The sequence below is a fragment of the Gasterosteus aculeatus genome, chromosome 8 (genome assembly GCF_964276395.1).
Source record: "Gasterosteus aculeatus chromosome 8, fGasAcu3.hap1.1, whole genome shotgun sequence".
Lineage (NCBI taxonomy): Eukaryota > Metazoa > Chordata > Actinopteri > Perciformes > Gasterosteidae > Gasterosteus > Gasterosteus aculeatus.
In genome coordinates, this window is record NC_135695.1 from 21,197,477 (window position 1) to 21,222,478 (window position 25,002).

At 49.6% G+C, this 25,002-nt stretch overlaps 4 protein-coding genes across 10 annotated transcripts; 1 reads left to right on the top strand and 3 right to left on the bottom strand.

Annotated features, from left to right (window-relative positions):
• Positions 1 to 140: 140 nt before the first annotated feature.
• Positions 141 to 3,624, top strand: LOC120823557 (uncharacterized). The gene is made up of 5 exons (XM_040183626.2): positions 141 to 554; positions 2,068 to 2,394; positions 2,499 to 2,786; positions 2,864 to 3,049; positions 3,359 to 3,624. Exons 1-5 carry the CDS (start codon positions 413 to 415, stop codon positions 3,436 to 3,438), a joined length of 1,023 nt encoding a protein of 340 aa, XP_040039560.2. The 5' UTR covers positions 141 to 412; the 3' UTR covers positions 3,439 to 3,624.
• Positions 3,539 to 7,460, bottom strand: nit2 (nitrilase family, member 2). Of its 3 annotated transcripts, none has more exons than XM_078108727.1 (11): positions 7,255 to 7,460; positions 7,062 to 7,180; positions 5,687 to 5,807; positions 5,383 to 5,471; positions 5,192 to 5,285; positions 5,031 to 5,105; positions 4,863 to 4,941; positions 4,668 to 4,766; positions 4,203 to 4,258; positions 4,002 to 4,106; positions 3,539 to 3,831 (listed from the first exon to the last, which is right to left on the bottom strand). In XM_078108727.1, the coding sequence occupies exons 1-10, from the start codon at positions 7,280 to 7,282 to the stop codon at positions 4,006 to 4,008; spliced, it is 861 nt and encodes a 286-aa protein (XP_077964853.1). In that variant the 5' UTR covers positions 7,283 to 7,460; the 3' UTR covers positions 3,539 to 3,831; positions 4,002 to 4,005. The 3 variants fall into 3 exon arrangements, with proteins under 3 accessions (XP_077964853.1, XP_040039565.1, XP_040039564.1); XM_040183631.2 differs by having other exon boundaries at positions 3,957 to 4,106; XM_040183630.2 differs by having other exon boundaries at positions 3,539 to 4,106.
• A 746-nt stretch (positions 7,461 to 8,206) lies between these two features.
• On the bottom strand, positions 8,207 to 16,444 carry tbc1d23 (TBC1 domain family, member 23). 5 transcript variants are annotated; one of them, XM_040183634.2, is made up of 19 exons: positions 16,323 to 16,444; positions 15,330 to 15,441; positions 14,451 to 14,556; positions 14,051 to 14,255; positions 13,807 to 13,930; positions 13,595 to 13,719; positions 13,468 to 13,514; positions 13,236 to 13,339; positions 12,998 to 13,120; positions 12,755 to 12,847; positions 12,495 to 12,665; positions 12,346 to 12,388; positions 12,012 to 12,118; positions 11,791 to 11,930; positions 11,581 to 11,625; positions 11,073 to 11,161; positions 10,663 to 10,798; positions 10,391 to 10,585; positions 8,207 to 10,176 (listed from the first exon to the last, which is right to left on the bottom strand). In XM_040183634.2, exons 1-19 carry the CDS (start codon positions 16,358 to 16,360, stop codon positions 10,092 to 10,094), a joined length of 2,088 nt encoding a protein of 695 aa, XP_040039568.2. In that variant the 5' UTR covers positions 16,361 to 16,444; the 3' UTR covers positions 8,207 to 10,091. The 5 variants fall into 5 exon arrangements, with proteins under 5 accessions (XP_040039568.2, XP_040039570.2, XP_077964850.1 ...); XM_040183636.2 differs by having other exon boundaries at positions 16,101 to 16,369; XM_078108724.1 differs by lacking the exon at positions 16,323 to 16,444 and adding an exon at positions 16,079 to 16,104.
• Positions 16,445 to 16,689: 245 nt separating this feature from the next.
• On the bottom strand, positions 16,690 to 23,528 carry tomm70a (translocase of outer mitochondrial membrane 70 homolog A (S. cerevisiae)). The gene is made up of 12 exons (XM_040184545.2): positions 23,024 to 23,528; positions 21,674 to 21,847; positions 20,766 to 20,892; positions 20,562 to 20,671; positions 19,827 to 19,975; positions 19,454 to 19,661; positions 19,197 to 19,331; positions 18,924 to 19,031; positions 18,710 to 18,826; positions 18,517 to 18,614; positions 18,236 to 18,358; positions 16,690 to 18,152 (listed from the first exon to the last, which is right to left on the bottom strand). The coding sequence occupies exons 1-12, from the start codon at positions 23,255 to 23,257 to the stop codon at positions 17,999 to 18,001; spliced, it is 1,737 nt and encodes a 578-aa protein (XP_040040479.2). The 5' UTR covers positions 23,258 to 23,528; the 3' UTR covers positions 16,690 to 17,998.
• Positions 23,529 to 25,002: the final 1,474 nt, after the last annotated feature.

The following is a 25,002-nucleotide window of genomic DNA, read 5'->3' on the forward strand; positions in this document are numbered from 1 at the left end:
AATCTGGTATTTTTGGTGCCTGTGGGCTCTGAGCACTAGAATTTACCTCCGCAGGGTGTGACTAGTCTGCCCCCCCCCCCCCCCAGCTCCTCCCGTTTGTACAAGTTCAATCATGGTGGTTGCCATGACGTCACGCCGTGTGGGCGTGCTCCACCTTAGCAGCAGGACAGACAGGTCGGACACCTCCAGCAGAAGCCTCTCCGCGGGACGTCTGCGGGCCTTTAACTTCATCACACTAGTTCCCGCGAAGTTCTCCCCGTTCCGCGATGTTTGGGTCAAATCACGCCGACGACCGGAGCGGATGCCTCGACAAGCCGCGACGTGACCGACTGTGACGTCACAGGGGGGTGCAACAGAGGTGTGCCCGTCGGGCGCGGGGCCGCGGCACAGGAGCCCGGCAGGAGGAGCCGCGATGGGCCCGTCTGCGTTCTGCGGTCGGAGGGGGGAAGCGTCCCCGCAGCGGAGTTGCGCGTTTGGCGCACGGAGCGCGCGCGCAGCGGCGGCGTGGCGGTGCGGGCTGCTGCTCAGCTTCCTGGGTTTCTGCGCCGGTTTGGGTGAGACGACTGACGCGGACACGAGCACACGCACGGAAATATTCACATCGTGCACGTTCAGTTTCTTTTTAGAAGATTCCAGCAAGAGTTTAGTTGCTGAAGATAGTGAGAAAGTGACCAAACCTCCAGATTACATTCTCTATTATTATTATTATTATTATTACTGTAAATCATTTAAAAGGAAAAAGCCGTCATCAGTGTCTGCTAAATTATTGTCAATAAAGTTCACTAATTGTTTTTGTACTTTTACATGTTGTATGCACATAACCATTCATTTAATTGCGCTTTATAACTTTAGGTTTCTGCAATGAACTTTTATCTGGTTCTGAAACAGTCTCAGTTTAGTCCAGGGGTCCGTTTCAAGAAGCGGGTTTAGTGGAAACTCAGAGTTTGTGAACCCTGAGATGATGGAAACTCTGGCTTGTCTGTTTCACAAAGGGAGGGGAATAAAGCTCAGGCTCAGTCTCCATGGTAACTAAAGCTCAGGCTCAGTCTCCATGGTAACTAAAGCTCAGGCTCGGTCTCCATGGTAACTAAAGCTCAGGCTCAGTCACCTTGGTAACTAAAGCTCAGGCTCAGACACCATGGTAACTGAGCCTTTGAACATCAGCGGTTTTCTTCAATAAACCTGGAGTTTCTTTCACAGTCTCCTCCCTCTGACAGCAGCCCAGCCAATCACACGGCGCGCTTTCATTTCCTCATTCATTCAGTTAATCTGTATCAGGAGGATTTTAGTGCAGTTTCCACATATGAACAAAATAAGATGTTACGTTAAAGACCAAAGTGTTTTCTGGGACATGTCACGTCCTTTTCCTGTCGACGAAGAGGCGGTTTAGATTAGATGTATTGTCATTTCCAGATAACTGCTTGTTTGAACTGTATCGTTTTTCTTCACAGTCCATCAAATATGTACATGACCTCACCCGTCCTCATATGAGTAACGTCCCCCATCGTGGACATGCTCTCACATACGGGCACATTCTTTGTGTAGTATTACGTTTTTTTCCTTTACAACATTATAACATCAGTAAAGCTGCTGCATGCAGAGCCGTGAGAAACGTGTGCGTCGCTCTCCATCAGAGAGAAGATGGACTGCAGAGACCAGTCCACCGTAGACAGACCAGATCCTCCAGAAGAGACCAGTCCACCGTAGACAGACCAGATCCTCCAGAAGAGACCAGTCCACCGTAGACAGACCAGATCCTCCAGAAGAGACCAGTCCACCGTAGACAGACCAGATCCTCCAGAAGAGACCAGTCCACCGTAGACAGACCAGATCCTCCAGAAGAGACCAGTCCACCGTGGACAAACCCGATCTGGCACTGAGGGACCCTGTTGCGGTAGAATGAGGGGTTTTCTGAAGGGACCCTGGTGCTCGGAGACGCTACCACTTTAGTCAGAGTGGACAGAACCCCCCCCCCACCAGCACAGATTGTCCAGAACTCACGTAAATGAACTTGTCTTCTCTCCACTAGACTGAACCCTTCCCTTCCTGTCTCTCTCCTCTCCTCAGAGGACGACTGTGTCCTCGGTATAGTCGGACAGCTGGTCTCGCTGCCCTGCGTCCTCCCCCAGCTAGTGGCCGCGGTGAACGTCAGCATCGCGTGGCGGAGGGGCGAGGAGGTGGTGCTGAGGTCGGCGTGGATGGACGACGGCGACGTGGAGGAATGGAGCGTCAACAGGGCCACGACCCCGGGGGACGCCGCGCTGACGGGGAACCTGTCCCTGCAGCTCCCCGCGGTGGAGGCCTCCGAGCGCCCCGTCAACTACAGCCTGCTCGTCACTTCGGGGGGGAACCAAAGCGGCGCCGAGCTGTGCGCCACGTGCCTCAGGACGGCGGGTCGGTGTCCCTCCACACGCGCAGGACAGGAAGTGGTCGTCTCGAGCGCTTCCCGAAGGGAGCTAACGCTTGTCTCTCCCGGCCCCCCTTTTTTTTCTTCGCAGCCAGCTTCAGCTCCCCGGCGCTGCGGCGGGAGGAGGGGGCGGGGCCTGGGGGCGAGACCGCCTTCTGGTGTCACTCCAGCGGGGGTTTTCCCGAACCCGCCGTCTACTGGCTCCTCAACGACACCGAGGACCCCCCCGGCGGCTCGGTGTGGACGCTGGCGGCGGCGCTCCCGCGCTCCCTCCTCTACAACGTCACCAGCCGGCTGACGCTCAACGTCTCCGACGACGCCAGCGTGTCGTGCGTGGTGGAGAACGCCGCCCTGGGCGAGAACCTGACGTCCACCTGCAGTGCGTGACCCGCTCGGCGCCAAAATAAATGAATAAAAAGCCCGTTTGCTAACCGCGCGTCTCTTGTCGCTGCCAAGGCCTGGTGCCGGTGAGGGGAACCCCCGTGGTGACCAGCAGGGCGTCGGAGGCCATGTGGATCTTCAGCACGGCTCTGTGCGCGGTGGTCGGGGTCATGGTGTCGGTGGGCGTGGTCTACCAGATCCACCTGGACCGGATAAGCCGGAGGAGGCGGCGCGAGTCGCTGAAGGAGCCTCCGTACAGAGGTGGGCGGGACCCGCGTTGGTGGACTCGACCTTCTCGTCCTTAGAAACGGATCAAAGAGGCGTTAAGATGATTTGTCGAGTTCAACCGACTGCATCAGAATCAGGCCGAGCCGCGTGATGACGACCTTCTACTAAACGTTCTCGTTCCTCTGATCCCGTTGGTTCTGATCCGGTTCACTTCATCAGGCACAAACTGATCCAGCAATCAGATCATTGATAAAAGATCAAATACAATCATGGAGGTTATTGTGTGAGAATAAAGCAGCACATGCGTTGTTGTCATATGAGGAATGTTTGCTCTTGGTTCAGGATACAGGAGGAGAAACCCGCGGGAGGAGGAAGAGGAAGAGGAGGCCATGACCCCGGAGAGGAAGGAGACCGACGTGTGAACGTTTCCTGACTCGAGGAAACGCAGAACTTTGATCGTCGTCGTCGCCCGCGGCGACGGCAGGGAGTAACCGATTCAAGCTTCAATAAAGACACTCAAACGGCCGTCGATGATTTATTTACATCATGACTGAAAATACCACAATTTACATTTGAATCAATAAATCTTATTTTTGAAAAAAGACAAATATTTCTGCCACTGTTTTTCATCATGGAACCACAAATGTTTCGATTTATAAACAATATCAACTGGATTAAAATATCTGATGTAGCAACTCCTCATCGATTCATCTGATCTGATTATTTTATGACTAATCAACTTTAACACGTCCAGCAGTGTTTGACGAGATGAAATCCTCAAACGTCTTTAATCCAAAACTCAATGATATTCAGTTCTGGGCCAGTGGAGAAAAAGAAACAAGAAAAATTCACATTCAAAGGCTGAAATCACAGAATGTTGATTATTCAGCCGGATATAATTGATTATTGAAATAGTTGACGGTGGATCTGCAGCTTTTACTTGGCAAACGATGCAAACAGCTAAAGAGGAAGTAAAGAACGTCACGTGATCAGCTGGCCGCTCCCGGCAGGGACGTCACGGCGTAGAGGTCGTCACGCCGCTGAGCCGTCACGGGGATCTGCTGCCGGATGTCGGCCAGGTACTGCAGGTCTGGGATCAGGTCAGACCGGCACACACGGGGGGGTTAGAGCACAGAAACGAAGAAGACGGGGGGGGGTCATCTTCAGAGGTCGTGACTCCACTCACCCACGTCGGCGTAGATGACGGCCTCCTCCGGTCCGGCCTTTGAGATCACTTCCCCCCTGAAACACAGAGAGGAGGAGCTTTGATAAATGCTAATTGATGCTACTTTATACTGAACTTTATTGGCCAAGAGTGGCAGATGTTTACCAATAAAAGATATAGATATGTATAGAGTCTGGATATATATATCTATATTGATAAGGTATTAAATATGATGCTTTCCTCTCCTTGTATCTCAACAATTTAAAGCAGCTTTAAAATTTAGATTAAGTTGCTTTCTTCCAAAACGTTTGGCAAAAATCTCCATTAATTACAAATAACGTCAAACAAACATTATCTTCCATCTTTCCAACGGCCAGTGAACGTCAATCCCTTGATTCTTCTCAATATGAGCGCTGAGAATGATGCAAAGGAAACAAGGACAGAGGAGACGAGGTGGCCGGAGGAAGCTCCTGCTCGTCGGCGTACCAGGGGTTAACGACGCTGCTGTGGCCCCAGGCCACGTATGAAGACGCCTCGTCTCTGGCGGGAGACGCCGTGGCCACGTACAGCTGGTTATCCAGCGCCCTGAAAGGGACGCAAGGACACGGCCCGAGGTCACACGACACAAAAAGCCTCTGGGAGGTTCTGGACGCCCAACGTTACGTGATGTGGGTCTCTCACCGGGCCCTCTGGAGCAGCTCCCAGTGAGCCGGCCCCGTCGTCATGTTGAAGGCTCCGGGGTAAACCAGCAGCTGACAGCCTGAGGACACAGAGACCAACCGGTGACGACCCCCCCCCCCAACCATCACACCTTCTCATTCAACAAGAGGATCCAAGCAGCCGGCTCACCGCTCCTGCTGTACAGCTGGGCCAGCTCGGCGAACCGCATGTCGTAGCAGATGCCCACGCCCACTTTGCAGAAAGCTGTGGCGAGGACACGGGGGGGAGGGGTTAAAGGGGGGGGGGGGCGGAGGCGGGAGAACCTTTGGAGGGGAGGGTTGGGTACTCACGGGTCTGGAAGGTGGACAGACGGTCCCCCGGCGTCAGCGTCTCAGACTCCTGGAAGCGGATCTTCCCCGGAACGTCGATGTCAAAGAGGTGGATCTTTTAATTAAAGGAGACATGAGGGACGGAGGGACTGTCCTGCAGAGGGACCCTTCAGATCAATAAAGGGATCTTCATCAATGAGGTGGTCACAGACCTTCCTGTGCTTGAGGATGAGCTCCCCGTCGGGTCCGAACACAGTGCAGCTGTTATACAGCTTCCCCCCGTCCTCCTCCGGGATCGAGCCTGGAGAACCAGGGAAACATCAGCTACGCACACAAATATATACATATACACACACATATATATACATATATTATATATATGTATATATAACATATATATTAAATGAAATAAAATAAAAAAGACAAACTAAATCTGACTCATTTTCACATCTTCCAGTGTGGAGCAGAACATGAGATCCGGTCCTTCCTCTGTGGTGTGTGAGACGTCTCCCTCACCTCCCACCAGGTACACCTGGTTCTCCTTCGCCGTCTCCGACAGCAGCTGGGTGGACTCCCCTGGGATCCGCTCGGCGTACTGAGAGAAGAAGCCGGTCCCGTACGGAGAGTTGAAGCATTCCTGAGAAAGAAACACATCAGAGTACCGTAAGGAGACGTCCTTCAGAGTCCCGTAAGGAGACGTCCATTAGAGTCCCGTAGGGAGACGTCCATTAGAGGAAGCAGCATGCTCGCCTTAAGGTCACTGGAAAGAACTTTCATCTAGTGTCCATGTCGGGTCCCTTTAGAAAAACTCTCATTCTACTGCAGCAGGGTCTGTCTTTGGAGGACCTGGGTTTGTCCACAGTGGACTGGTCTCTGCTGGAGGACCTGGGTCTGTCCTCGGAGGACTGGTCTCTGCTGGAGGACCTGGGTTTGTCCACGGAGGACTGGTCTCTGCTGGAGGACCTGGGTCTGTCCTCGGAGGACTGGTCTCTGCTGGAGGACCTGGGTCTGTCCTCGGAGGACTGGTCTCTGCTGGAGGACCTGGGTTTGTCCACAGTGGACTGGTCTCTGCTGGAGGACCTGGGTCTGTCCTCAGAGGACTGGTCTCTACTGGAGGACCTGGGTCTGTCCTCGGAGGACTGGTCTCTACTGGAGGACCTGGGTCTGTCCTCGGAGGACTGGTCTCTGCTGGAGGACCCGAGTCTGTCCTCGGAGGACTGGTCTCTGCTGGAGGACCCGAGTCTGTCCTCGGAGAACTGGTCTCTGCTGGAGGACCTGGGTCTGTCCTCGGAGGACTGGTCTCTGCTGGAGGACCTGGGTTTGTCCACAGTGGACTGGTCTCTGCTGGAGGACCTGGGTCTGTCCTCGGAGGACTGGTCTCTGCTGGAGGACCTGGGTTTGTCCACAGTGGACTGGTCTCTGCTGGAGGACCTGGGTCTGTCCTCAGAGGACTGGTCTCTACTGGAGGACCTGGGTCAGTCCTCGGAGGACTGGTCTCTGCTGGAGGACCCGAGTCTGTCCTCGGAGGACTGGTCTCTGCTGGAGGATCTGGGTCTGTCCTCGGAGGACTGGTCTCTGCTGGAGGACCTGAGTCTGTCCTCGGAGGACTGGTCTCTGCTGGAGGACCTGGGTCTGTCCTCGGAGGACTGGTCTCTGCTGGAGGACCTGGGTTTGTCCACAGTGGACTGGTCTCTGCTGGAGGACCTGGGTTTGTCCACAGTGGACTGGTCTCTGCTGGAGGACCTGGGTTTGTCCACAGTGGACTGGTCTCTGCTGGAGGATCTGGGTCTGTCCTCGGAGGACTGGTCTCTGCTGGAGGACTCCTTAGTTCCTTGTAGAGACTTTAAAGAGAGAGAACGTGGTGCAGAACCCCCCCCCCCCCCCCCCTCACCGGAAGCAGCACCAGCTGGCTGCCTCGTCCCGCCGCCTCCTTCACGAGTCCCCGCGCTCGGCTCAGGTTGTCCGCCTTGACGCTCGTCACGTGCAGCTGGACCACCGCCAGACGGAATTCTGGGAAACACAAGACAGCGCTGGTTTAACGTGCTTGTTGTTGCGGTAAAGCTTTAAAGGAGTGACATACGTACTGGACATCGCTTTAGCTACAGCAGCCATGTCTGCGCGCGCGGTCCAGACAGCAGACCAGCCAAGCGACTCCGGATGACCGTTTGGTTTTTCAAAATAAGAGTTTATATTCAGAGCAGGGTCATGAAAGTCCTCTAAAACACAACAAAACGATAAAAAACGATAGTAATGAACGTACGTGGATGTAAGTGATCTGTTCTTCCATCTTCTCGCCACTCTGGGACGAATAGCTAGAGCTTATGTAAAATTAGGAAACATTATTGTGAAGTTTAGAGGCAGCGTGACGTCAGTAGGTGGGTGGGGTTCAGCAGCCAATCCGTGAATGTACTTTCTACGGGTGGGAATGAACGTAAACATTAACCTCCCTCATGCTTGTAGAGTTTATTCATTATAAACATTAAGTATTTCATATTTATACTTTACAAAACAGCCATTTGGTATTTTTGGACCTTTATTTTAATACATTGAGGCTCAAGACATAAGTCAGTCATGACCATATTGGCTGCTGTGATTCTGTCAGAAATCTTATTTACGTCACCGGTTTAAACAAGGCACACGCTTCCTGTTCCACATGTGTGTGTTTACAGCACCCAGAAAAAAGACACCAGTGTAAAGTTATTATTTGTGTAGCCAGAAGTACTGATTCACATGAACGAGACAGATCCTGCTCACCGGTAGGGTCACAGTAAAATATGAGGCACTTCTATGCCAAATTAAATCAACATCCATCTGTATTGAAGAATGCTTGGAACTAGAGATCATAAACGTTTACAATGTTTACTGAGGGAATAAATCAAGAGTCATTTTCTCATAGACTTCTATGGGACCAGAGGAGTCGCCCCCTGGTGGACAGTAGAGACAATGCAGCGTTGGGCTGCAAAACGTGGATTGGAAGCACAAAGAAAGCATGTTATCAAAATACTACTTGATGAAAAGACCACATTTTTGACCATGTTAGATATTCTGCACTTTTTTAATAATATATTCTACCGACCAATAACAAAAATCATGACGTCCTTCAATTGATGCCGGCACATTGGCGTCAGAGGCGCGTCTCTGCTGTCACTCGTGGATGTAAGCCCGCCCACCTTTTAACAGTCCAATCAACTCGGGGTCGGATTTAAAACCCTTGTGTATCTATACACTCAAATATAGTTTTTGATTTGAGAAAACATCACAGTACAGAAGCCAATGTTCTACTTGAGTAATTACCTTTCTAGCATTTGAACACAGGATGATGATCTGCAACTTATCGGAAACATTGTTGTGTAAACGGCCTCTTTTGTATTATAATGTAATCACTATCCAAATATACAAATATTTCCCATAACAATACTAAACTTCAACATGTCGATTTATCTCCATTTATTAAAATCAGAAAATACTTAGAAAATAATAGCAGTACAGTAAGTTTTAAATTATACTTTAGACATGTCGCATTTGGACTCGTGGAGACGTCCTCAGCCGCGTCACGTAAAGATGATCAATACGACAAAATATCACACAGTTTGAGCTCAGTGCGCCGAGTACAAGGAATGCTACGAGAGGCGGAAAGAAACACCAGATTCATAAGACGGTCGGGGACCAAAGTGGTTTAAATAATGTCTGGATTCAAGCGTAAACAGGTCCGCGGGGGCGGGGTTACTCTGAAAGGGGTCGATTTACGAGAAAAAGGGGTATTTCACCAAATTGTGGAGGAAGACATCCCCAGATTCTCACGGGATGTCTTGAACCTAACATGAACCGGGTGAGAAGCAGGAGGTTGTCACAGGCCAGAAGATGTTAATATTTGAGCTGAATGACTCGTGGTCACTTCCTAACTAGAAGCGTGATCATTACATCGGCTTTAAACGCATCCGAGAGGTCAAGCGAGACACCGAGCTGCGGCCGTTTACAGCAGAACGGGTCAGAATGGGGATTGTTAAGGAAGGATCCTTTGGAGAGAGCTTCTCCTCCACAGTCGGTGTCGTTCTACACGAGATGGAGCAGTGATGTTCTGCTGTGGACGTAGTTCAGACACATAAACTGATTTATATATATCAGTTTAAGTGAACGCTATACGCAATCTTTTCACTTGTTTACCTTTCATGAAGCAGGTTTCTATGACCTCTATAAACACACCAGACTCCATTCACAAAAACAACAATTTTACTTCTGAGAAGACTGGAGTTTCTGATCTACTGCTGAAGCCACCGGCTGGTTAATGTGTGACTGTAGTGTTTTAAAAGGCTTAGTTTAGATTCTTTAAAGTCACACAAACACTAACAGATGATGGATACATGAGTAGATCAGTCAACCCTCTCTGTATAATCACTGCCTTCGTGAATGGAGTCTGGTGTATTTAGTTCCTTGTCTGACATAAAAGGTAAAGAGGTGCAAAGATTCTGAAATGAAAACGATAAGATTCTTTCCCCGTTTCTACAAACCGCTGTGAAGTAAAACACCGACGGCGGAGGAGTCAGAGCGCCGGTCTCCCTTTAAGACAAAAGCGCCGTCCTGTGGGGGCTGAGCGGGTCGTCCCCACGCTCCTTACGGCCAGATGCAGGTCGCCAGAGAAGAATTGCACTGCATTGAAAAAGCAAACTGAAGAACACATACAGGACAACCGATATTATTTTCAGTTAACGCGAGAGGATGTTGGACCACCGGAGGAGCACCAAAGTGTTTCTACACACAGTCCGCCCGCGTCCGAAAACACACCGACAGACGGGGCTTCCCGGGCCACACTGCACGGGTTCTGTCCGGCGGCGGGGGGGGGGGGGGGGGGGGTGCAGCGGGACAGAGGGTTTCAGAGACTCTCCTTACAGTTTGTGTCCCCGCCCCCCCTGCGCCCCCGTCTTTACGAGCTCTCCAGAGCGTCGAGGACCTTCATGATCTGCTGCTTAATGACCTTTGTGGCGTCGCCAGCGTTGGGTATCAAATATCTGGAGGAGGGAAAGAGGAGCCAAGTTAAAGCACTTAAAGGGAAAGTTTGACACCCATTTGTACCACTCCTGTGAGGTAAATATGAACCTACAAACTATTAGTCATCGATCTTCTCATCAAACGGAAAAGGAAATAACTGCATTTCAAAAAGAAGTTCCATTGCACCTTTAAAAAAGGCATCATTTTAGTAGCGCCACAAACAAAAGTCCGCACCTCTCGACCGCCGAGATCTCCACGCCGGCCGAGTTGTTGGTGCCGAACTTGAAGGTGATGAGCTCCGGGTGCTTCTTCTTGGACGTGATCTTCACCACCGAGTTCAGCGGCTGTCTGGACTGGATGTAGGCGAAGCCCTTGCGCGAGGCGATCTCCCGCAGGCAGTACATGTGCGTGGCCGTGATCAACAGGTGGCTGCCGGGACAAACGCGGTCACGTCCTCGTCCGCGTCCAAACAAGTTCAACGACACTCTGCTTCAAATGCGGCTCACCTGGGGAACATGTGACCGGTCTCCTTCACCTCGTTGCAGGGAATGTGATGCTTCACGTCTGGCTTGTTGGTCCACGTCTGGATGTTCACGATCTCCTTCCGGTCGTCGTCCGACGTGGACGAGCTGTCGATCTCATCTGGCGGGAGGAGGGAGGAGGGGGGGAGGTACATGTTTCGTTCTTGTAAATGTCATCAGAATGTGAAACCATTATTGTTTTAATTAAAAACATCTCTCAACATGTAAAACAGGATATGTTGATAATACATTGTTCTAATAGGGTATCTTTCTTATAGATAGATAGATGCATCCTTCATTCATAACCTGAAGAAATCGTTATAACGACCAGGCGTCGTGATGAAGAAGAAAACCCTCCAGGTTATACGGCTATACGCTCCGTGTTCCCAGCTCACCGGTGTCGTACTCCTCCTCGTCACCGATGCTGAAGACGGGCTTCACTCCTCGGTACGCTTTGCCGACGCGGTCGCTGCAGCTCACGTGTCTAGACGAGGAAACAACACGGTGGTTTGTTGTGGCGTCGCCTCAGCAGCGAGCGCAGGACGCGCAGGAACCGAAGTGCAAAGCTGCCCCACAAACAGGGATGGGGACCTCGTTTATCCCCCCCCAAAAAAACCCACCGCCCGCTGTTAGATGTAAGGAGAAGGTTAGACGAGACATTCAGAGGCGGATTAGTCCGCGTATGACACCCGGGGCTGCAGAGCGCCGCGAGCGGCTGTCATCTGAAGACGCTCGCTGACCGACGGCAGCAGAGAAACACCTCGGCTAGTCGGAAAGCATGAGGTGTGTGTGTGTGTGTGTGTGTGTGTCGGGTCTCCAGCGTCTCCCGGCTGCTACACGAGAGGGAGATGCTCAGCATGCGTCACTGTGACGACCGTCTCCCCGCCCCTCGAGGTCTCTTACCGATGTGCAGCCACCTTCTCTAGCCACGGCAGATTGAAAGACATTCTGGCGTGGGACAGGGCACAAGGCGAGCTCCCGTTAAAACACACAACAAGGCCAGTGAGACGTTTCTGCTGCGTAACAAAAGGCTGCACCTGATCACTAATGACGGACTTCTTAAACCCATAAAATACTCTTTGCTGTAGCAGAAAAACCTGGGGGGGGTCTCACCTGTCTACGGGGGTGGAGGTGTTCTCGATGAAGCTGATCATCTTCTCCTTGACGTTCACCGACTTGGTCTTCAGCGCGAAGGTCATCTTGTTGACCAGAGACTTGACGCCCTTCCCGTCGGCGGCGCCGCCGAGCTCTCCCTGAGGGCGGAGCGGACCGCCGTTAATCGCCGCTCGGCGAGAGAGCTTCGGCGTAACCGTTCACAAAACGCCTAGACTTACATCGGCGGAGCTGAGGCCGCCGTGGGATCCAGATGTGCTGACGATCCAGTGGAGGTAGGAAGAGTCCAGGCCCTCGATGTTCATGTCCACCAGGTGCTTCTGAAGGGCTGAAACACACTCGTCTCTCAAGAGGCTTCTACAGTCCAGTCGGTGCTAATCTCACCCCCCGTTTTAAAAGTGTTTTAAACATAAAAACCATATATCATTTCAGAATATAAAATATATTCATCATTTTGAATAAAATACTGTGGATCGGCAGTAATATCTCAGGTTGGTGGTTTTTTTTAATAAAAAAATGTCAACAATGCCACATTATTTATCCTCATCTACTCACCCATGAATCCCCCTTTAGCGATGCTGACATATTCTTTGTTTTTCTGCAACAGGAAACCTTAAATTAGCCAGAACCACAAGCCGAGCGCGGAGCAGATGTATGACAACAGCCGATGGGAATGGCGGCGCTTTCCCGTCGGGCGCGCTGACCTGCAGGAAGTGCGCCAGCACCATGTTCATGTACATGTCCTCCTCCTCCCGCCCGCTGCCCATGAAGCACAGGTGCTCCCCGCTGGCGACCGAGCCCGACTCCAGCGAGTTCTTCTGCGCCTCCAGGAGGGACTTGACGGAGAGGGCGAACTCGGAGGGGTTCTGCAGCATCTGAGAGCGGGAGAAGGGAAGGAGAACGCGCGTTACTCGGGAGGTAAACGTCCAGGTCGCGCGGCATCAACGGCGGCGTCTCCTCTCACCAGGTCCGAGTCCAGGTGGAACGCCGTGGACAGGTGACCGGCGTTGTACTGCTCCGCGGGCCGACAGTCCACCACGAAGAAACGCACGCCGTCCTGTGAGTGACAAGACGAGACGTTCTACACATCAGCTGTTGCACGTAAACATTCAGATGCTTTAGAGAAAGCCGCGTGTTGCATAAACCGCTGTCCCTCCGGCACGGTGACACTGCGTCTCTCTCGCTCTCTCCTCACGTGGCGACTGACCTGCTGCAGCTGGTTGGCCTGCAGGATCTCGGGGACGGACACGGGGAGACACAACGCTTGACTCAGATCAGTGTCCTCTTCTTTCAGAGCCACCAGGCTGCTACCAAACAGATTCTGGTTCATCTATCAGGGCGGGAAACAGCAAACGCACAACGATGGCTTCTGAGACAATGCGTGTGTGTGTGTGTGTGTGTGACATCACTACTCTGTGCATCCCACACGAACAGAAGACATTTACCTTCCTGAGAGACAGAGGGGTTTTGCTCTGGTAATACTGAGCCAGAGAAAACAAATCCTCAACGTCCTCCGATTCCAGAAGAGAAGGAGACTCTTCCAGCATCTCTGTGACAGAGAAGTCTCGTTTAACAGCAGATACTTTTGTTCAGCAGCTCCGCAGTGACGTGCGGCCTGACGACGGCATTAAAGCGAACGGATCGGATCCTAACGCCGCACAGCTCGAGCCGACTTACTGATGATGTCCTCCCTGCTGTCTCCTTCTTGTGAGAGAATGGCCTCTCTAAGGAAAACAAGACAAAGACACGCGTTAGAAATCACAGCCGAGGCCTCCCAGCCCGCGGCCTGTTAGCGGACGCGTACTTGGCATTGACGAGGATGATGAGCATGAGGAAGAAGATGAGGAAGGGGTCGGCCAGCCGGAAGTAGCAGTCCCACAGGGCCTGGGTGACGTCGGGGGGGCAGTGGCTGGAAAACAGGCTGCCCATCTACAAAGGAAACACAGGGGGGTTTCAGACGGGGGGGGGGGGGTCACGGCGGCCGGGACGAGCGGCAGCCGCGGCGAAGGGACGAACCCAGTTGATGGCGTAGGAGTCCGGCGTGATCTTCTTGGTGTCCAGGAAGGAGCAGAGCTCCGGCTCGTGGTACTGGAGCAGAAGTCTGTACAGGTGGAAGGGCCGGCCGCTCGCTACGCAGTCCCTGAGAGACGGATTGGAACGAGTCAGCCCTCCGCGTCAAAAACCAACGCGGCCGATTCCGCCGATTCCTGAACCGCGAGGTCAGCGGGGCGACGGGGGGGGGGCAGAGGGCGGCGCTCACCTGGGGATGTGCTTGTTCATGACGGCGTAGAAGCAGTTGTAGAGGTCGCTGCGCGGGAGCTGGAGCCCCAGCAGCGGTTTGAGCAGATGCGGCCAGCTCATCTCGGGGCTGAAGGAGATGTTGCGCGACTTGCAGTAGAACGTGATGACGGACTCCACGTCGCACGCCGTGTCGCGCCTCTCCTCCTCCGACACGTCCAGCTGGTCTTAACGCAGGAACCGAAAGCAAAGCAAAGTCACAAACAGGATGCAGAAGGAGCTCATCGCAGGTTTAACGCCGACGGTGCAGTAAAAGGCCGTTTGGGGCTTCGTTCGTAACGTTGATGCTTTAAACGCTAAATCCGAACCTGCGCCGGCGGCTCGCTCGTGGGAGAGCGCGCCGCAGAGGAGAGCTCACTCACCGATCAGCTGTTGGCTGCGGTTGTGAATGACGGTTTGTTCCGGTAAATCGAGGACGCCGTCCCATGGAGACAGGCTGTCTCCTTTGCCGGAGACATTTAGAGCGATCTGACGAGAGGAAACGGGAAGTCAAAAGCGGCGCAGAGGACAAGACGGACGTGCAGTCAGCCGAGCGGACTTCTGCTGCACTCGTGAAGATCTGATCCGCGGGGAAGTCGCCGCGCGGGCGGACGTGATATTCAGCCGAATGAAACAGGAGCCTCTGCAATCTGCCTAAAAACCTTATTAACCAAATCAAATAGCTTCATTCATTTAGCAGATAACAAATAGAAGCCCTGCTGCACCACTTACGAGCTGGTTGGTTTATGCTTTGGATGTCGATACAGAAGAGAACAAAGTAGCACACGGGTTTCTGCCTATAAAGTGGTTATAAATGTCAAACGAGAACAAACAATGGAGGAAGCAGCAACAACAACTCCCTTGTTCTGAGAAGTGAAAATGACCTCAACAGAAGCCTGCATTGCCACCATGTTTTTGTAATACAAACAGCACCACCATTACTCTAAAGTATTAACAGCAAGGGATGAACAGGTGTTTGCTGCTCATCCAACGTCGAACCGACCGGAGTTCGTCCACATGAATGAGGTTTAAAATATGTCGCAGGTATGTTGTTTTTAATCCAAAGTGATGTCATGAATGCGGGTGTGTCGCACAGACATGGCATTCATATTATCTGTGCCGGAGACGCTGGTCTTTCCAGTTTGTTGACTTGTCTGGGAAAGGTCATTTATTTTCAGCCTTTCCACTCCCAGCAGCATTCCTCCTCCTAACTAATAAACGTGTATATGTTTTAAACAGCAGTCAGTCGGGCTTCTTCTCACCTTCCACATCTTGGCCCTGTGCTGAGCAGAGTGCTCCTTGTCCTGGTTGATGCCTCGCTCCATCTCCATGTCGGAGCCGCCCGAGTCCAGAGCCTCGGCCAGATCCTGGTCCCTGAGGAGGGCCAGGCACACACAAGTTGGAAATATTCATACAAGCAAAGACAAGCTTTCTTATGGGTGACATGTATCCATGAAAAATTCATATTTTGTGAGCTGAGTCCGGCCTCAATCAACAAAATTGGTAAAACAGAGTTTCCTGTGTTCATTAATATGATATAAAAATGAATTAAAGAAACGTCAGTGGACTGAGACCAAGGCGATGGTTTCTCTGAAACACTAAGAAGCCATGAATATAAATGTCACTCTAAACACGTCGGACCCAGAATGACCGACAGATGCTTCCCGCATTATGATCCGTTATTTATTTACATTTCACATATACTGCCTACATTCTCTCTCCCCCCCACATATAAAAAGTTAATTCCACAAATATTTACGCATATATTCATACAAACACACACGAAAGCAGGAACTCAATGCGTCGCTACTCAAGTCGCAGCGCAGTCACGTGACAGGAACGGTCGGGTTCTGGTTTAAAGGGAAGCAGAACTCGACAGAACACCGGCTGTCTACCGCTAGCTAGCCGTTGTTAGCTTAAGCTTTGCCTTTAAACGAGTTGATGCGATAAATAAAAGTAAGGCAAATAGAAATAAAAACACAAAACATTGTCGGCGGCTCTTAATTGAAACCTCGTGTCCATCTTCCACTCACTGCGCTGCTGCCTTTTCTGAGCCAACTAATTAACGTTAGCCGGCTAGCTGCCGAGCGGCAGCGTTGACGGCGTCCGGGCCGGTTTTTCGGGTCAGCATCCGCCGCCAGCCGACACGTCTTTAGCTTCTCCACGTCACGTACCGTCGGGCCAACGCGGCGGAGCTGTTTGACAACCGAGACAAACGCCTTCGGCGGAGCTGGCGAGGCAGCAAAGGGACTCACCAGCTGCCCTGAAGCGCTTCCTCCGCGGCATCCGCCATCGTTGTGTTGACGGAGACACGTCACGTGCCGTAAACACGGCCGACGTGTCGCACAACGCCTCGCTGATCGATGTCACCGATGAGCCACTTTAGCGCGTGACTGATCGGATGTCTAGATATTACATGTGTTGATATTACTCGTATTTTATTCTGACTATTATTAGCTACAATAAATGTATTAACATGTAAATATATTTGTAATAGAAATACTAAGCAGGCAGTCCACACTGAAAGGAGACGTACTATTCAGCTCCACATTTGTATTTTAAAGTTTCTACTTTTAGTCATTAACAGAAAATCAAAAAAAACAAGGAAACCCGCAATCAAAATTCATTCCAGGAATTATATCTTTATTAGGGATTCGCTTTCACTTTGGTCCCCACAAATATTGATGAACGTCAGTGTCGTTTCAATTGAACAGCCAATATTATGTAGTTATCTGCTGATTATTACGTCACATTCTTGCAGCTTGATTCTCAAAAGGTTTCATGGAGAAGTTGTCAACAGCTGGAACGAAGCGTTCGCCACACGTTCGGGAAAATGTGTCCGTAACCAGCGCCAAATGAATTCCCGTCAAAGAATATTAGTATTTTTCTAAACATTACAAACATTTAGCAGTGGTGGCTGATTTTATTTTCCATTCATACAAAGTAGGGATGCTACTTGAGAACAAGGTCGGACGCTTCATACTCAAAAGATGCATGAGATTAGAAACAATAAGGCTTGTTATGAGAATATAAATCTGAAAAGGACAGAAAAATAAAACCAATCTCTTGCTCTGTCAAATGAGACATGACAAATAAACATTTACAATAGAAAAAAAAACCTATTAAGAACAAGCTAAGAAAAAAAAACACTGAATATCCAATCCCTTGTGACATTATGTTCTGACACAAGACGCAATTCAAAAATCACATTTCCAAAAAACTAAAGACGTGTTTTCTTTCTAATCAAAAGTGTTTTTTCCCCCAAACAGTCGGCCTTCGTTGGGTTTTCCTAGTGTTCAAGATGCACGAGCGTCGCACGTGCACGTATTCATAGAGTGAGCATGCTGCACCGAGGTGGTGAAAATAAGGAAACAGGCCGTCCCATGATTAAAAAAAAAAAAACTAAACCTCTCTGTAGCCCCGTATCCATGGGAACAACTCCAGCATTACAAACACACATTTCACGTTGGACTATACTTTTAATCTTGCATTCAGAACCGATAGCGTAGTTACACATGACAGGAGGGAAAAACAGAAACATCAACACTTTAGATCCGCAAAAATTAACGAGTGAACATTCAAACTACGTAAAGCTCTCAAAGTATCTCTGTAGATTTAAAAGAGTCAGTTTTCAACAAACTGGGCAGGTTTCAGTTCACTTACATGTCGCATAGTTACTATTAATTTAGACAGGAATACATGGACTTCCATGTAAGTGTCTGGGCAACAAAAAGGCTTGAAACCCCCTTTGATGTGATGTAAACACATTTGTTTATTTATATATATCTATTATCTCAGGGGTCTTACTTTTTCCTTTCATCATCCAGTACTTTTTTTTTTTTTTTTTGCAAACCAGAAGCGAAGTTGCATGTTGACGTAGTTGGGTGGAGCGACGGAGGTCCAGTTTGGCGACGGGAATCCAAGCGAGGCGTTACAGCGTCGGCGGCTTCAGGCCGTACTTCCTCGCCACCTCGGTCTGCGCGTACGCCGCGTCGCACAACGAGTACAAATGGGCCATCTCCATCTCGGACTTGGCCAGGTTGATGGCCTTGTTGAACATGTCTATCGCCCGGTCCAGATTCCCCCTGGAAGGAGAAGAGACGCTGCGGTTACCTGGGCAACCCAGAGAGACACCAGGTGACATCGGTGTGGAGGTTGCTCAGCTCACCTTTGAACCTCGATGGTTCCCATGGTCTCATAAGCAAAGTCACATTTGTTGTCAATTTCGATGGCCTTGCTGATGAGTTCAAGCCCCAAGTCAAGGTCTTGTTTCCATTGAAGCTGTAATAAACTGGAAACGTATTGAACATTTAACAACAGGCGGTTTGTTTACAACACCACTAAAGAGGACCTGTATGATGCGTTCAGGCTCTGTTCAGTAAAACCGGATTTTCTCTGCCCAATGACCCGTGACTCAAAACAACGAGGTACGATGGAACCGTGACCCACCCCTTGTGGACGTATGTGGTGGCGTTGTCTGGTTCCAGCACGATGCACTTGTCGTACATCTCGTCCGCTTTCCCAAACTGCTGCTGATCGGTCAAAGCCTGAAAGACACCGAAGGAACAAGACATGTAGCCGCTGCTTCCCGTCTGAACTGTGCGGCTCAAACGGGCCAAAAGGGCGGTTTCTGGCCCTGCACCTGAGCGTAGAGAGCGTAGCCCTCGGCACACTTGGGGAACCTCCTGATGACGTCCTCGAAGCCGTCCATGGCCGTCTGGACCTGAGACGGGTTGTTTCCTGTGTACGCTTGTCTGTACTGAAGGACACAAGAACAAGAACCTCAGCGCGTCATCCGGAGGCAGCGGAGCGCTTCTCAAAAAAAAAAAAGAAAGATCTCCGGCCGAACTACTGACCAGAGCGAAGCATTTCTGGGCCTGAGCGAGAGCGGAGTCGGGTCTCAGCACGATGCACTCGTCGAAGTCTCCCACCGCCTCGTCCACCTGGTCCAGCAGGATCTTCAGCTGCGAGGGAAGATCGACTTTAGACCAACACATCAAGACAGCGTGCTAGACGCCAGCGGACACCATCTCTGTAACCTCTTCACATTCTCCTCATAGTAGTATTCATCCGTTGAATGTTCCTCAGGTAACATCTTACACGTTGCACCTTTAACTTGGTCAACCCACCTGGCCCCTGTGGTGGTAGACGTCGGGGTTGCTCGTGTCGATTTCGGCGGCCATGTTGAAGTCTTGCGTGGAGAGCATGGGCTGCTGCTGCTGCATGTACATGCTCCCCCTCTTGATCAGAGCGTTGGCTCGTAGCTGGAAAACACCTCGGACGGGTAAACAAAGACGTGCGAGACGCCTCACTAAGGCCACGGCGCGTTAGCAACACGCTGCCAGTCTACAGCCCCGCCTGTCCGGCACCCAGTACCAGTCCGTACCTTCACGTTGGCGTCCTGCATGGTGATCACCCGGTCCAGGTCGGGTTGGGCGGCGGTGGCGTTTCCGATCAGCAGGTAGAAGGTGGCCCGCAGCAGCAGGGCCTCCGCGGTGTATCGGCCCCCGGAGTCGACCTCCTTGGTGCACTCGCTGATGATCTTGTCGTAGTTCTCCTCTTCCATGTACTGCTTGGCCTTCAGGTACCCGGAGCTGAAGGCGCGAGGGAGCCGATCAGAAGTGAATACTTTGTTTAAAATTGCTGAATACTTTTCACCGGGAAACAGTTAAATCTGATATATTTTTTGTCATCTGGTGGATTTTGTTTTTTTCCTCAAGATTACAAAGCTTCAATTCATAAAAGAAAGCCTGTCTGACCTCTCAGTGACCTCAGCCGCCTCGCCCTCTTTGTCCTTGTCTTCGTCCTTCTTCTCGCCCTTCTGCAGCGGCTGTGAGATGATGTCATCGGTGAAGGAGCTGAAGTAGGATTTGATGAACTGAGGCGAAGGCATCATCGGCTCGCGGTTCTAAAGAAGAAGACGAAGGCGAGTTCACAGTGAGACGAACAGTAAAGAATCACACGTCCCTCATGCGGAACGTCCACTGCGCCGCTCGCTCTTCTTCGGTTCTCTGCCTGCAGAAGTTGTGGATAGAACCTGGTGCTTCTTTTCACACCACATTGGCCGACGTTCCAAGCGGGCTGAGCCGATAGCAGAAGCTGGAGTTAAAACGCTGCAGATTTGATTGGTCACAGCATGACCTGGGACATCCTTCACGGACTTCATCCGATAAAGGAGTGTTTGCTTTAGGGCGGAGCGATTTCGGTACCCGATGATTGCGAACATTTCTTATATACTGTCTATGATTTGCCAAAACGTAACCAAGAAGGTTTTTAGCCGAAACAAGAGTCCTGAAGGCAAACTTCTCGCATGCTTTTTTTGTTGTTGATCCTCATTAAAACAGCCGCCCTACAACGGGTCTGAAAGATGAGGCGGCCCCCACACACACACACACACTAAAGGTGGCGCTATCTTCAGCGGGAAAAGGACCTGGTATCAGAAAAAGGGGGGCTGAGCCCAGCAGTGATAACGGGGCACAGGGTGGACGACGTACCTTGTATTTATCTTTGGCCTTCTCCTTCCCCAGCTGCTTCAGCACCTTGTCCGCTAGCAACATGCTCTGCTGGTTCTGGAAGGCCTCGAGGATGCAAACCGCTGTGACGTCTGCAGGCAAACAAAAACGCGCCGTGAATAACGCTCGCGCAGCACGTTAAAAGAAAAGAAATGCATTGCGAGTTAAGTGAAAGAAGTCTCCCACCTTCTAGACATTCTCTCTTGTTGTCTAGCTTTTCCAGCGCTTTGGCTCTTCTGAACAGGGCCTTCACGTAGCGAGGATTCATCTCCACGGCCTGACAGCAGTCGTGAACCACTTCTGTCCATTTCATCTACGATGAGAGTAACAGCGGCAGTTTCATTTCATCCGTTTGTACGAAGCTTTGGCAACAGCAGTGAAGGCTTCAAAATGAAGCCAAGATACAAAAGTAATAAACCGAACAGCATCCGCGTGGAAGCACAAACGCGATTCTTTTAGTTGGAGCAGTGATGTGAAAGTGTTTCTCCAGAGCATCCGTGCGTTACTACATCAGATGGAGCCACGTGATGTTCTGATGTGGACTTTTTTTATACATCTGAAAGAATCTAAATCTGTTATCTTTGATCTTTGCAGGGACATTGTGTGACTGATAGTTAAGGGACCGATTCAGAGGCAGCCGTCCCCTGTCAGGTAAACTGGCTGGTTTTGTGAATTTGCTCTGGTGTCTTTCAAGAATAGATGAATAACATCAGTTATATGTAGCGTGAGCGTAGCGTTCACTCCATCCACTGTAGTAAAACACTGACTTTTGAGAAGAATCTTATATAATATCTGTGGAAAACCCCCTCAGTCAAACACGAAGGGGGAAAGGTTGGAAATGATTAGTAAAGAACCTGCAACTCATTGACCAGCTGATCGCTGCATTAAGGTGTGAAGACATTTGAGTCCCCTGCATGGATGTGAATCTCTCTGGAGACATTTAGAGAGGGACAAAGTGTCCCAAACTGCAACATCAATAACACCCAAACATCTCATTACGGACACAACGCCGACGTGCACATCCCTCGTAAGGGAGCCGTTGCTGCGCGTCAGGTGTGTATTTCATCGATTCACAACCGTCAGGCGGAACCCACCTGCTGCTCGTAGGCTGCCGCTCTGTTCTGGTAAAACGTGGACAGGTCGTTCTTCTGCTCGGTGGGGCAGAGGCCGATGGCCTCCGTGTAGCACTGGATGGCGTTCTCGTACTTGCCGGCCTTGAAGTACTTGTTTCCCTTGTTCTTGGCTGCTTGGGCTCGATCCAACGGACTCTGGATGAGCGGGTTGAGAACAAGAAGTCAGGGACTGTCAGGGAAAACACTTGCTTCTTTTCTGCTTCTCACATTCATGACCTCGTAATAACAATTAGGACTTTCATCATACAAAAGATATTCATAAATGACTAACAACTAATATGTTTTTAACAACTAATTGCTCGCCGATACAGACTTTACAGGTCTGTTAAACAATACGTTTCCCAACAACAACAAAAATCACAGAAATTCAATAATAAATAATAATAATAAATGAATTTGATGCATTAGTTATTGCGCAATCTGTTTTATCAGGGTTCAATTTGAGTTTCTTTCTTTGCTTTGTCTGTCAAAGCACTTTGTAAAGTGGGATTTCAAAAAGGTTCCGTATGGATAAAGGTTATTATTAACAGTAGTTAAAGATGTTTGCATACATTTCTTATCAATAAATCATTCAACATGACAAACATAACTAAATGAATTAAGAAATATTTGAAGTGGACTAATGATGTAAGACGTGGGCAGCTCTTGAAATAATAAGGTTTATAAAAGGTCCATATATTTGATATTACGTTTGGAAGTTATGAGAGGAGTCAACACATGCCAGACCTACAGAAATATTATATTAACCTTTATTAAAAATCCCCAATGAGCAACACACGTATCTTTAATAACACGTCCACGTGCACGCGGACCGTTGTGCTGCTCAATTAGTGCACGCGCATGGATGAATATAAATAAGACAGTGTGCGTGGATTTACACGAAGGTTGATCAGTGTGTACGGTTGATATAGAAAGTATTTTATAATTACAACATTTGGTGAATCGGACTATTGTAATTATATATATACACATACACATATGCATGTGACATAAAGTCGTTTAGCAGAAGACGCGTAACGTTGTGTCAAACGTGCCTTTGCTTTAACACTGGAGCGCGTTAGCTAGCTAGCGGCTAGCTGATAGCTAGCTAGGTTAGCCAACTTTAGCTAGCTAGGCTAGCGGCTAACGCTGGCTAATCCGCCGCCTCGCCGCTGAGCGTAGCTGTCACTGACAGCCGGTGTCCTTGACGGCACTTTGATGTAAATGACCCGTTAATTCGGTAACGTGCCTGCGGGGCGCCGAGGCCGATGGGGACACTCGCGGGACCGTGACATTAATGAGAGGAGGACGTAGCCATCCCGGTAACGTTACCATGTTCTCCTGCTCTCGGCTAGCGGGGGGTGCGCCGTCTTGGCCCTGCACCGGGCTGGCGCTGCCTTCTGGCGTCTTGCGCTCCCCGTTCCGCTTGCCGTCCTTCGTCCGGCCGCGGTTCCAGAGGTACACCGCCCCGACCCCCAGGACTATCGGGGTCCCGACCAACAGGGCCAGCTGCCAGCGGGGGAGTCCGGTCCCGGACTGCGGCTCGACTGGCTTGGAAGCAGCCATGATCTACAACCGAGCGATAGTTAGCCAGCCAGTTACCACCAACGGGACAGCGTGAGCGGGCGCCGCGGCGTGTTCTTCTTCCTGTGCTGCCGAGGTCACGGACTCACCGAGGGGCTCACGGGATACCGGAGGACGATCCGCGGGGTTGTGTGTACTTGTAGTACGATACTAGCAGTTTGTAGTCCAAATAGTGTATCTTCTTCGCGGTTTCTGTGGGATTGCAACACTGACTTTAAGGGGCGCAGCGCCATCTACTGTACCAATGTGTAACAGGATTACTCGAAAAAATAGATGTGTCTCCAATTAAATAAATTATTATTATTTAATGACATTTCTTCAAAACGTTTTTAAATGTGCATATTTTCTCAAAATATATTTAGATTTTTTGTATACAATTACTTTTTTCAAAACATTTTTTAACTAATATATTTTTACTTTTCCCCGTAACATTTTACGACCTCACATATTTTGTATCAAAACATTTTTCAGCCTAACATATTTGAACTTATTTTTGAATTTTCTTTTCGACCTTACATTCTTGTATTTTTGATGGCATTTTTTGACCTTTTCATTTTCAAAATTCGACCTTGCATATATTTTTATAGCTTTTTTCTTCTTTTTTTTACCTTTTTAGTGTTTAGACTTTGAAAAAAAAATCGGAGCTAATATTTTTAACTTGTTTTTTGTAACACTTTTCGACTTAATATTTTTTTACCTTTTTTTCCATGGCATTTTTTTTTAACCTTTTTGGTATTTTGACTTTAAAAAAATGTTACTGTTGTGCACGACGATGACATTACATATTTTGAAACAGCTTTTTTTCCAGCGTTTGACACTGATCGACGTGGATTTTGTTCATATGAGTGGTGAGGTGTGATTTTCTCATTGTGTGTTTGTGTCTTTGCCAAGTTCAGCCTGCTTCGTGTCCCAGTTCACGGCTCTCACCAAGTGATCGATTACTGCCGGGGGCCACGTGTCCTCAAACACACCAGCAACGATGCTTTCAAAGTCAACAGCGTTCAGCTGGTGGAGGAAATAGATTTACTGCAGTAGTTATGAACAAATAAGAGGCTTTTTTACTTGAGTTTTCTACTGCATTTAAGGGAGGAGTATTCCACTTTTTTCTGGATTACGTTGGTTTGATAAATTACTTAGTTGCATATTAGGATTATTCATTTATCCAATTTATCAACAAATGAAAAGAAATGTTATGTCAGATTTTGCACTGTGCTGCAGCATAAAGTTTGAGAAGATAAGAAGATTCCTTTTCAGTCATTCAGATTCATAGCTCTTTATTACCTTTTTACACTGTATGAAAATTGTGTTTGCAATTCATAAATTGGTTGAAACACATTCTGCACTCACACATGCTGTTTTGATGTGTGTATTGATATTAAGTTTGTTCCCTCAGGGAATCCATAATGTAAACTGTTAACTTGCACTGAATGCTGGGTATTTTTTGTCTTATGCAATGTCCAATTCAAATATACACGTTACCTCCCACACGGTTTCATGTCCGATCTCTACTACTAGTTGTATTAGTATAGTATGTATATGTAGCAGAGTGTACAATAGAACACATGCAGCTTTTTAAACCCTGTGAAATGCATGTTTTAGCTGCTCCAGGTCCTCGTGCCTCTGCTCTTTGGGAGACGTGGGCTGCAGGAGGTGACGATTTGCAGGTCTCAACGTGTATCTGCTGTTGTTAGCGTCGCCCGTCTCAAGTGTTTGTTCCTGTTACCATG

Excerpts from the sequence above, each read along its gene's own strand:
- LOC120823557 (XM_040183626.2), top strand. The coding sequence starts at position 413 with ATGGGCCCGTCTGCGTTCTGCGGTCGGAGGGGGGAAGCGTCCCCGCAG. Across the intron at positions 555-2,067 it reads GGGTTTCTGCGCCGGTTTGG|AGGACGACTGTGTCCTCGGT; the intron begins GTGAGACGACTG and ends TCCTCTCCTCAG. Across the intron at positions 2,787-2,863 it reads GAACCTGACGTCCACCTGCA|GCCTGGTGCCGGTGAGGGGA; the intron begins GTGCGTGACCCG and ends GTCGCTGCCAAG.
- tbc1d23 (XM_040183634.2), bottom strand. The coding sequence starts at position 16,360 with ATGGCGGATGCCGCGGAGGAAGCGCTTCAGGGCAGCTG. Across the intron at positions 13,515-13,594 it reads ATCATCCTCGTCAATGCCAA|AGAGGCCATTCTCTCACAAG; the intron begins GTACGCGTCCGC and ends TGTTTTCCTTAG. Across the intron at positions 11,931-12,011 it reads GCGGCCTCAGCTCCGCCGAT|GGAGAGCTCGGCGGCGCCGC; the intron begins GTAAGTCTAGGC and ends CTCCGCCCTCAG.
- nit2 (XM_078108727.1), bottom strand. The coding sequence starts at position 7,282 with ATGGCTGCTGTAGCTAAAGCGATGTCCA. Across the intron at positions 4,767-4,862 it reads GAGCTGCTCCAGAGGGCCCG|GGCGCTGGATAACCAGCTGT; the intron begins GTGAGAGACCCA and ends CGTCCCTTTCAG. Across the intron at positions 4,107-4,202 it reads CGTCATCTACGCCGACGTGG|ACCTGCAGTACCTGGCCGAC; the intron begins GTGAGTGGAGTC and ends ACCTGATCCCAG.
- tomm70a (XM_040184545.2), bottom strand. The coding sequence starts at position 23,257 with ATGGCTGCTTCCAAGCCAGTCGAGCCGCAGTCCGGGACCGGACTCCCC. Across the intron at positions 20,893-21,673 it reads CGGCAGCCTACGAGCAGCAG|ATGAAATGGACAGAAGTGGT; the intron begins GTGGGTTCCGCC and ends CTCTCATCGTAG. Across the intron at positions 19,976-20,561 it reads AGGCCAAAGATAAATACAAG|AACCGCGAGCCGATGATGCC; the intron begins GTACGTCGTCCA and ends CTTCTTCTTTAG.